This window comes from Blennius ocellaris (assembly GCF_963422515.1).
Source record: "Blennius ocellaris genome assembly, chromosome: 5".
Classification (NCBI taxonomy): Eukaryota; Metazoa; Chordata; class Actinopteri; order Blenniiformes; family Blenniidae; genus Blennius; species Blennius ocellaris.
In genome coordinates, this window is record NC_137654.1 from 21,525,027 (window position 1) to 21,537,214 (window position 12,188).

General features: G+C 38.9%; 1 protein-coding gene across 1 annotated transcript in view; it reads right to left on the reverse strand.

Moving 5' to 3' along the window:
• slc12a5b (solute carrier family 12 member 5b) overlaps positions 1-11,954 on the reverse strand; it is a gene marked incomplete at both ends in the record, with an annotated part of 36,825 nt that extends 24,871 nt beyond the window's left edge. Inside the window, one exon of the mRNA XM_080496064.1 lies at positions 11,900-11,954. Coding sequence (XP_080352190.1) covers positions 11,900-11,954 — 55 coding nt within the window. The remainder of the gene's footprint in view (positions 1-11,899) is intronic.
• Between the last annotated feature and the right edge of the window lie 234 nt (positions 11,955-12,188).

Sequence of the window (12,188 nt, forward strand, 5' to 3'; positions counted from 1 at the left end):
GATAACAAGGAGGTACAAAAAAAAGTAATAATCTACAAATCGGTTTCACAGCCGACGACGTGAAAGTATGCAGACTCTTTCACGTTGGAACTGCGCATGAAGCAGCTACTGTATCAAAACACACACATTCGTTGTTTTCACACAGAGAGCCCTGGTGTCTGTTCGACTTTATACTCCTATCTGACCCAATTAAACATACGCATACATCAATGTCATCAGCCCGGCAGCAGATGACACATGAAAGAGGTGAAAACATGTTCAAGCGTTTCCATATGTGAAGGGTACTCAAGCTGAACAAAAGCTGTGTTGCTGCACTGAAATCAATTTACACTTCTGCTGCTCCATCCCTCATGACCGTACTTCGATTTCTGGTGAAAATTGGCATTCGGTCTCTACCTCAGCACAAAACCACAAGACCAAGCTGTGCCTCGGCGTGGTGACGTGTCTGTACGCCTACAGAGGAAATGGAAGGAGATGCAGCGACTTTCCTGAGGGAATACAAATGACATATCCCCTGAACATAGAAGGTGGGGGAGCTTACTGTAACGATAGCAGCATTATACATCCCTCTGTTGATGTGATTTCAAATCAACAGAGGGAAGATGCAGTATATTTGTGGAGGACTAATGAGATGATTAACTGCAGTAGACATTTTGAATATAAAGTTTTATTTGTTTGTGTGTGTTTGGTCATACTTGGTTCTTCTCGCCCTGAAGGCAGTGTGTCAAACAGATTTCTGTTGTTCCTCTGAGATTCAGTTTGTGATAAACCGAGAACAAATCACAGAGGGTCTTAATGACAGCAGCTGCAGGGTCAGACTGTCCTAAAACGTGTTAAATACTTTATGGACAATTGATGTGATTTCAAATCAACAGAGGGAAGATGCAGTATATTTGTGGAGGACTAATGAGATGATTAACTGCAGTAGACATTTTGAATATAAAGTTTTATTTGTTTGTGTGTGTTTGGTCATACTTGGTTCTTCTCGCCCTGAAGGCAGTGTGTCAAACAGATTTCTGTTGTTCCTCTGAGATTCAGTTTGTGATAAACCGAGAACAAATCACAGAGGGTCTTAATGACAGCAGCTGCAGGGTCAGACTGTCCTAAAACGTGTTAAATACTTTATGGACAATAACAGCAATGTTTGCCTCCAGACTGATGTGACTCTCAGTAAATATCCTCCTGGGATTTGATAGTTTTATAGCTGATAGTCAACTGCGTTAACAATCAGACTTGGTCGTCCGGCCATAAGAATGTCAGTGTACTTGCTATCATTTATAAGATATTGCGCTCTGTGCTGATCTGTGGTTTCATGACAAAAACAACTACTAGTGGCCCAACAAGAAGACGACATCATTTCCAACGTTTTTGCCATTTCTGTTTAAACAGACATGTTACAGTGTAAATGCGGCACTTTTCTAAAGGGAAAATACAAAAATTATGCATTACCACTTGAAATCTTGTCACGTAAATGGGGCCTAAAAGAGTCAATGCCATCAAACCGGGTTACACTTAAAATAGCCCAAAATGTGATATTTGTCCTGCAGCATTGAGAAGGATGGACAAATGACAAATATCCTAGAAAAGGTAGCAAATGTAGGGAAAATGTGTGTTAAAAAAATTATTGTGAAAACAAAATTACAGACAAAATGTTCTTGAAATATAAGAAAGCACATGTTATGAAATGTATCAGATTAAAAAAGCAAATGTGACAGCTTTTTTGAAGTCATTAGGCACTTTGTTTTAGTGGCATATGAACACATTATAACATTTGTTATACCATGTTTACCAGTGTTGATAGACCAGCTTATGATACAGTTTTAAACAGTTAACAAGCGAGTTTGAAGACTCTAATCAGGATAAACTACAGATGTTGTTCAAATGTAACATAAAACACAAATAAATACTGTAGTAAAGAACAAATACCTGAAAAATATCCTTCATTTTAGAGACTCAGTCACCTCCAGATCTTTTTCAATGAAACAAGCTCCAAAACACATCTTCCAAATATAAATGTCCCCTCTTCCTATTTTTAACTGAATTAAGAGAAACTCAAAAGTTGAACCACAAAATGTTTAATAACTCGTCTGTCCAAACATTTCTCTCTGCATTAAATGAATCATCCACAGCACGCAGCACATTATACTTGGTGAGAGAAAGTAATCTAAATCACACTCATGTTCATCACCTTGTTATATGTTATTCTTCTCCCTTTCCAGTGTCTCTGCATTTCTGCTATGTGGCGACATATGAGTATGGAGACGTAATACACAGGGCTTGTAAAGGATATGTGCAGATAGAGGCAGAGAGCGATTAGAAGAAGTAAACGAGCCAAAAAAAAAAAGAAGATGTATAAGCATGTACTGCTAAAGCAACAAAAAAATGTAATTCCAATGATGGGCCTGTATATCATCTGTTTACAGTCAAATATTCTGAACAGCAAAATACCAAATAGTAAAAACTTTAGTGGCTGAACTTTGGCTTCAACTGGAATATTAAAAGCTGAGGGACATAAATCCTCAAGTATATTGTAGTTTAACCATATTCCTTTGGATAAACTAAACTTTATGATTGTTGGGAAACATAAAGCTGTCTGCATGTTTTTATTGTGCAGGTAGGACAAGACATTAAAACCTGGTCATATGTCTTGGAAGTACTTTGGTCCTTCTCTTATCCATGTGTCCCCTTCAGTTCACTCCATTTTATGTCCTCCAAGACCTACAATCGGGTCCAGTTGACCTGATTTATATATGGACTCTTAAATACTCAAGCTTGTCATAAAAAGATATTTTAGCTATACAAATACTGCTATCTGTGGCCACAAGTGGAAAGTGGAGGTGATGAGTAATGTTAAACTATGGAAAATCAGTCCATGTAGAAATGACTGATCAACTTGACAAAATGAGTCAACAGTGCAGAAACAATGAACCATCAGTCATGCTGAGTTAAGAGGCAGGAGCAGAAAACTGAATTAAAGCAACTTGCAACGATTATTCACAGGTAATGTTTTTATATGTTGCTGAATATTATTTGGTCGGTTATTTTTCCATGAACATTTCACACAAGTTTGAGCCAAATAATACGAGACTGATTGACTTCAAATTGTAATTTCTAGAATTACAATGATGAGACAAGCAAGTCAGTTAGTCAATAAATCTTAAAAATACCGAATACATATCCCATTTTTACTCCCATTTTTTTTTTTTTTTTTTTTTTTTTTACAAACTGAATATACAGAGAACCAGGCGGGCTGGGAGATGTGACTGGACCGCTGTGAGCTGAGCTGTGGAGGGGGAAAGGAGGATTAGACTGTGCTGTATTTCATAATCACCAATCTAAGATGACTTGGTGGGAGAGATGTTCAGATCAGTAGGAGGATTAGAGAAGAGCTCCATCATTATTTCCTTCTCTCTTTTTTTCTTCTTCTCCAATTCAGTTATTCTGGATCTCACCCTGTCTGAGTCAAGGTTAAAACTCAGCAGAGGAACTTCAACATGTGAATGTTAACATTGAAATTAAACCTTTTTCGTTTGTGAATGAAAAATTCTGAAAATTGAGGTTAGGCCACATTAGAACACATAGTAATAATTCTACTGTTCGGTGTTTTCTTTTATCTGACAACATGACTACAAATATAGGAGGAAGTCGAGGCAGCGTCAAGGCACAAATACTGCATTCGCGGTAAAATCCCCAAAATGCATTGGGAGATAATAGTAATGATTTTACATCACCATGTTGTCAGAGTGATGTGAAGGTGAACATGTTTTTATACATCAAGATTTCCATCAGATTAGAGAGTTTCTTTGTTGTACTTCCAAAAGAAACACAGGCCGCTGAATTAGTCAACCTATCTTCAATACTGGTGGTCTCCTGGGGGAAGCGAGACTCAGGATCATTTGTATACGTCACAAACTAAAAGCCGAACAGTGCAAAGCATTGAGGGATTGATTCATTCACTTAATCATGTGTTATTCTTGGTCCATATAGCACACCATGGTTTTTATCGACGACAATTGAACAAGACTGACAAAAAATTGACCGTGTGATGCAGCTAAAGAGTCAAACTATCACCAAGGGTTAATACAACAAATTCAGACCTAATCAGAGTAAGATCATTCAATTTCCTGCCCCTGATGCTGATTGATATTTATAACAGGGCTGATTTATACATGTAACATTACTTTTGTTTTCTGACTACTCAGTGTTCAAAAAGCCCGCTTCAGTTAGTGCAGGTAAGCTCTGTGGACAAAGACCCAGAGTGTGTTCACTGTTTGGAAGCAGCTCATTTAAAGCTATAAATCAATGGACAATACATCAGTGAAATTACATGGACACAACACAAACATTAAAATCCCTTATATGGCATTAAGAGATGGGCTTTACATAATGCAGTGTGTCCCTCAGCAATGAGACAATACCATGTGTACATTTACATGACTGTAGTATCTGTGATCTTTGTTACAAGAGAGGAAAGAAACAAAGCGGAAAGTTCACTGCTGAGATTAACATAGGCTACAATCATATGGACAGCACTTTTAAATAAACAATAAACAAACAAAGTCAATCTATATGGTGTACAAGATGATTAAGACAATGTTGAGAGACTGGATTCTTTGAGACAATTGTTGCATGACTGTAATGAAAACACTACAGAACTCCTCCCACCTGATAAATGATTCCTTAATAGCTCGAATAAAGATGCTCCAGTAATGTATTGATTATGGTTTGACTGTTTTCATGTTCATGCATGAAAAATCTGCCGTCTATTATGGTTTGATGATCCAGCTGAAAACACCAGAGTGTGAAACTTTCTCCATATTGACTTCACACAAAGAACAGTCATCTGCACGAAGTGTTCATCTATGGCAAATGTGTCAGGTGACGCCCTTCTCCTGTCACTTTGCATTAACGTATGGGCAATCAAACAAATTGATTCAGGGTCAAACACCAGTGGATGAGCTAACAACATCTGGCAAGCAGATTAAGTCCTCTGATTGAGCCGTTGGTTACGTTACTGAGGGCAGAAGGTAGATGTGTAGCAGACAACACACCATCACACAGAAACATCAGCACTGGACAGTTTGCAGTAAATCCCCAAATGACAGACATGAGAGAAATGTCCTTACATAACAAGTAGCACATTTATTCCTCCAATGGATGCACTTTGATTTATTAATGTTTGTTAAATATGTACATACAAATATCAATATGATCAATATAAGGATTTTTTTTTTTTAACTAATCACTTATAAACAACAGTTGTGAACACTTTAGGTGACAATACAAAAAAAAACCGAATACAAACAAGTACAGAAAAAAGTTTCCCCCCCCTCATCCATATTCACCTCCAGCAGCGTTCAGATGGATGAATTGCACTCAACAGATGTTTGCGACGAGGCTTTTCTCTGTTAAAGTTATTAGGTGAACCCGATAGATGGTGTGAAATTAGATACATGCTGTGTCATATGTTGGTGTTAAGAGCATAGCTGTCACTCTGGAGGTGCAACTTGTCAGCTCTGCTTCTAATATCTGTTGTTATTAAAGTGTCGTTTTTGGATATATTTGGTCAGATGTGGTGACATGCCTTTAATCACGATACGTACACGTGCGCATGGCTTGAATTTGCTGCTTTCAGCGTCGACTGATAATTGTATTTCACATGAGGCCTCGCTGTCAACAACCTGACGTTATTTGAAGTTGTCCACATTTTTTTGTGAGTTTAATTTATTCGCTCAAACAAAGATAACAAAATATAGCCATTAGCAAGTGACTGATCGTATCTCAATGTGCAAAAGCAAAGATATATAAGGCGGCTCTGGAAAGACTCAGTCAACAAACAGTACAACAGTGGGTGACCGTGCCATTTAAAGTCTCATGTCAGATAAGATCAAAGGTATGTCAGGTTTTCTTAACTTACATCAGGCTTCAATTATTCTTTTAATCCAACTTTAATTAAAAAAAACAAATTAAACAAGACTTCAATAACGAAAACATTTGGATATATGTTTGTTTACCTTCTTCATGGCTGTTCTCACACATATGGAAACAAAATCTGGACCAGATGCTGTTGCGCTTCAATATGAATGAACCCCACAGAGCCCAAGGGACTCAAGACCACAGTCCAAACTGGGAACTTAAAAAAACTATCGCCTTCATACAAATATCTTTACAAGCCATGTGAGACGAGAGGCATGTGTGCCCGGGGAGAACATTTACTTGGATTACAACCTTTTTCAACATGTGCTGGTTCTTTAAAAGTAAATCTGAAAAGAAGCCAGACCATGTAGTGTAAACTGTATGTAAACCCGACCGGCTCCAAGCCTCAGCCAGAAACAATCCAAGCAAAGATACACGGCCATCCTGTCTGTCAAAAAAGAAAGAGCTTATTTGGTATCAATCATGCACTGAACAGCAGGAGATTCTTTGCTGAATGAGTTTAGATAAAACAACCGTGTTGGACGTGGTTTCTTCCAGTAAGCATGACTGATCGGAGGAGCAACCCATTGTGAGGCTGCATGAAACCTGGTTTCTGTGTCACACCATAAATCAATAAGGAGAAGCTTTCTTAAATTGGTGTACATTTGGTTGCGTGAATTACATTTAGATATGTTTGCCTCTTAAGGCAGAACCATACATTCTGTTGGACAAAGTTGATGAAATTAATTGGTTGACATATATTTCTGAGAGATTAAATGAACAACAGAAGTCTGCCAATAGAATAGCAGCTCATTTCTCCTGCATGCTCTGGCCCGTTTGCAAAAGAGAATGGCAGCCAGAAGCATGGTTCTGTCATGCGGAGTGCTTTTACTATTGTCTGTGTGTACACACACACACACACCGCTAACCAAGGTTTAATCTCAGTATAAATACCCCCGAGAGGGCAATTCCTGACCATCTGCCCCAGTGCTTATATGGACTGAGCAGAGCTACAAGGACACGAGTGAAAAATTGCATGTGCAGCACATACAAACGTTAACACTGGAGTGTATACATGCGTCTAAAACACAAATGACAAAAAACAATTAAGAACAACTGTATGTGACCCAGCTGTAATTTCATTCTGTTTGTCATTATTTTAGCTACAAGCTTTAGCTGTCAACACTATATTTGTTTTTATTTTATCAGATCCAATTTAAGAATAAAATCCTCACAACTGGCCCTGCATTACTCACTCGTGGATGCAAAAAATGCTGCCAAAATGTCGACATTGACATGACTTTAGCACCAGCTGTAGATGATACAATCAGTTTGGATGTTTGCAGCTTCACAGTAAAACAAGCTGTAACTGCATTGTACTGACATGAAGTAAGTGTTATCTTTCGCTGTAACTGTTTCAGTAATGTGTTCAGGACTGTGACACCGTGAATCTCAAGTAATGAGCGAGGAATGGATGCTCTTCTGTCACTGAAGCGAAGAGGTGTTACACTGCATAGTATTTGTGCTTTCTTACTGTATCTAAACTGAATTTATCAGCACTTTTCACAAGTACATTATTTAATCTTTTACTTTTACTCTCTCCATGCTATCGCAAACATATTTTTGATTTCTTCGTACTAATGGTCGAAGACCAATCAAATTATTCAAGGTTTTTTTTATTGAGAAAACAATAGTTTCTAAGTCAAATCAAGTTACTTTCTTCTACTATTTATAATATTTGGTGAACGTACCTACGTACAATGAGCTAAACGTACTGTCTCCACCGTCCAGACAGTTTCAGATGCCCGAAAAAAAGTAGTTGTGTTTCACTGAGGTTCATTCTTATTTATGTGCTGGAATACATAACCTGTGCTTCATTACTTTAATAGAGGTAAAGAAGTAGAATGGGTGCTTTTACTTTTTTATGAAAGTTTTAATTCAATTTGTCATTTGAAAGAAGCTGCAGCATAATTTTTCTTTATCCTGATTTACCTCAATTTTCTCAAAGTAAGCACATGCCGGCACCCATTTAAGTAAATGTTGAAGGCATTATGTGTTCTATAAATCTGAAAAACTCTTCACAGATTAAACAACTCCCACATTTGCCCATCACAATCAACCCTATTGATTCAAGTGCATTGAATCTGCTTACTAGACGTGAGCGTTCTTAGATTTAATGAATCTGCCAGTTGAGCACAAATTCTCAGAGAATCTACTGGACAATTTCTAGGAATTAAGGGAGTAAAGGTGTGATAACTGCCAAACATCTGGATACTTGTGCTTTATACACATACAAAGCAATAAACACATTGGAAAATCCATTTGAGGCTAAATAAAGCCTTGATGTTTATTAAGATTTCTGCCTTCCAGATGGTGCCAGTGAAACAGTTCTGAGCCCCTCTCCTGTGAAACTTATAGTGGAAGCCTGTCTTGTAACTTTATAGCTTAATTTACTCGAATGTTATTGGAAAAAACAAATATCAAAAGGCGCCAATTTCCCACCTGCGGGTAATGACAGCTTTCTCACACACATCGAGTGCAGTTAAAACATGTTGGTTACCGTACTGTGAGCATATATACAGTACCCATGTGGAGTGAGTCGTCACGGCAGGCTAAAGATACACACATTCAGCTGCAGTCGCACGACTTTAATGCTGCCTGACACCTGTGATAGGGTCCAACATTCCCACGTATTTTCACACAGAGGTGATGGTAGGAATTTGAAAAATGACAGGAAGTAGAAAACTGTAAGAATATCCTATTTTTTCATGCATAATTCACTGCAGGCTCGATGATTTTATGTCATAATTGAAGCGCATTAAGCTAAAATCCCAAACTGATTCCTATAGTTAAACTGATGTTGAAGCACACAGAAATTGTATGTAACTTAAATGAGTTATTATATAAGTCATATGCATGATTAAAAAAAAAAAAAAGCCGAGTTTTAAAGGCCTAGTTGGCCAAGTTTAGTTTCGAAAGACACAACAAAGCATTCAATGACACTTCACATGTTTGCTGCAGACTACAGGCTTTTTATTGAAACTAAATTGAAATTGAAATTTCCAATTACTGCGAATGTTGGTGGTGGGAGTGATTGATGGTTATGAGCTGTTTGACTGCTTTGAGGATTATGTCGCTTTCATTCATTAATCTAAACCTGAAGTCGACATCACATCAGACACAGCTCGAAAGTAATGAAAGGATGTGGATATTATGACCCCATCAAACAAACACATTCACAAAGAAATGTCAGTATGAAAGGCTTCATACCCAGTCTGGAAATTCATTCATCCATTCATGCCAGTCGTCAGTGTCAGTGTTCCATTGTGTGAGTTAATGAGCAAATGAGACGTAAAATGTGTAACGTAAAGCATGTTGAAACTATTCAAGAGTTAAAATTTGATACATAATTGAAATCCATGAATCTTTTACTCAGCGTAACTTTCACTTTGACAGTAACAGCAACTGTCACTCCTGTGGAACTATAACACGAGCCTAAAAAAAATACAAAACATGCAGGAAAAAGGGCCAACTGTGACTGTATCATACTTTAAAAAACAAGAAGGCCGTTGCTCGGCTAATCCCCCGCCGGAGGGCTTTATATTTTCTCACAAAGCCAGCTCTAAGGCAGCACACTTGGTACACTAGAGGGTGTTCCATGGGTCCTAGTAGATAATTATGTAGAATCTGAAAGGTCTTCTTCATAAGCTATGTCAAAATACATCTCCAGAGCCCAAAAGGTGTTTTTTATGCACTTAGTGACCCTGTGACCTGATATGCAAATTAGGTCATGGTCACCATGGTGCCCCTTCTCCCCAGGTGGAGTGTCCATGTGTGAAGTTTGGTGACTGTGGGCCCAGGAACTGCTGAGAAATGAGGAGAAATGTGTATATGAAAATACATGTATTGTGCAACCATGACGAGCAAACTTCAGACCCTACCAATCTTCAAGGTCAAGGTCAGGTCACTTGGTGTACTGGAGGTTATCCCTGGAGTGTGTATCATGTGTGTATAAAATTTCAGAGCCCTAGCTCAAAAACCTAGGCCTCCAGAGCCCAAAATGTGTTTTTAAGCACTTCGCAACCCTGTGACCTACTTAATATGCAAATTAGGTCAAGGCCACCATAGTATCCCTTCCCCCTCTGAGATGTATCCACATGTGAAGTTTGGTCACGGTGGGCCCAGGGGTTGCCGAGATATAGGTAGAAACGTTCGAACGGACGGACGGACGGACGGACGGACGTACGTACGGAGACTGTTTCAAGATCCCCCTTCGGGGCCTATCAGCCACGGCGGGGGATAAAAACTTTTTTAAATTAAGATCCAACTGAAACCAACCATTTCTATGTGACTTTTTCCTACATGCCTAATTAACCCTGCAATGAGTTGAAGAAGCACGGTATCAATAGCAGATGAGAAAATGCATCACTCTGATTGATGTTACTTTGTGTTTTCATTCAGAGAAGCAGTAGGACTAAAACGTTTTGGTGATTAAACCTTAACAGCACCATATGTAACCACACACACAACACTATGTGTGCACAGTGAGGAGATGTAAATGTGTCTAATCAGGTACTTAGCAGCTCATTCAGAATGAAACAGGATGACTGCCCACAGACTTTTCACTCAATATAAAAAAAGTGCCCTTGTAATCCAATTTACTAATCCTTTCTAACAACGAGCCTTGAGTGGAGGACCATATCAGACATGTGGTTCTCACAATAACACAATGTGAATAAAGTGTTGCTCAACCAAATACACATTGGACTTTACGGCACAAGTTGAAAACGTATCCCATTCCCGTAGACGTGAGAAGACAAGTTTACTCGAATTAACCCAAACAAGGCTGCTTCAGTCAAATTATTCTGCCAATTTAAGTGAGGGCTGTTTCACTTAATTCTTTACCTCAGGAAAATGACTTTGTAGGTGTATAAAATAATTTTGACTTTATCTTCAGTTCACTTTCATAAAACACATGCCCAACAAGTGTTTCACTTGGGAAAAACTATCTGATTAAAATTGTAATTTGTCCTCTGTCATGCATGTGTTCCTGCCCTAGGCTGGTGGGTTTAGCTCAGGTGAGTTGTGCACACAAACACAAAAAGATTCCTCCTCCTTTTCAATTAAGTATGAACTTCAGCTTAGTGGTTGGCCCTAAATGTTCTCTAAGTGTGAATGTGAGTTTTCGTGGCCTATTTCTCAATCTTTTTTTGCCCTGTGATGTGCTGGCAAGTCACAACCCATCCAGACTGGATGGTCTTCACTCACTGTTACCAGAAGTTGGCCAATGGATGAACGGAGGTATCAGAAGATGGGTGAAAAGACATGTTTGTATGCATATTAAACCTGAATATCGACACATGGAGACACTGCCCTCTTGCACCATTATAAAAGACAGCAAATCCTCCTGGGACAGGCATTCCTGAAGGGTAGAATGAAGAACCATCGTGTGCACAAAGTCATTCTGTCGAAGGTCTTGTTCAAATCGACGGCCTTCTCAAGTGCTAAATTTACCAAATCGGAAATCTTTCACCGAAACCGCTTTTTCTAATGAACAGCAGGGAGAGAATGTCTTTACTTGTTTAGCCAATTGAGACTTGTATATGAGAAAGTGAACGGTTGTGAAAGCCAAGTGCTGGTGTGATGGAGCAGATGGTATCTTGACTGGAGCACATGCTCCATGTTTCACTGTGGAAACACGTTGGGCACATTTTTTTTTTTTTTGCGTTGCCAAAAATAAATCACATGAAAGTGTTTTGTTCTTACTTTTTCTCGAAAGATTGGAAAAAAATGAAATGAGAAGCAGGACTTCACCTCAGTGAATTGACGTAATCTCTTCTCTTGATGTTTCCTCATGCCATATGTGTGTGTGAGCACTTTGAGAAACCATGCTCACACTCCCTCAGTGATGCACCGGGGGTCTTCACGCCACAACGCACACACCCCATGCAGCATCAAGTGTGTGGCAGGCTTCATCACTCACCCTGACTGTTGGGTCCCCCCTCTCCCTCCTCACAGTCCGTCATGTTGTTGAGCATCCCCCGCTCCTACTCCGGCTGAGCGCTGGGCTCGGCTCCTGATCCTGATGCTGTGGAGAGGAAGGGAAAAAAAAAAAAAAAAAAGCTCCTGCTGGGCTGGAGTCAGAGAGAAGATGTGCTTTACCTCTCTGTCTCACTACCTCTTTTCCCCCTCCTACCAATGGTTGCTTAATTCATATATAAATGATAATAAAAAATAAAGAAGAGCAGTACAAATATATTAAAAAAAAAAGC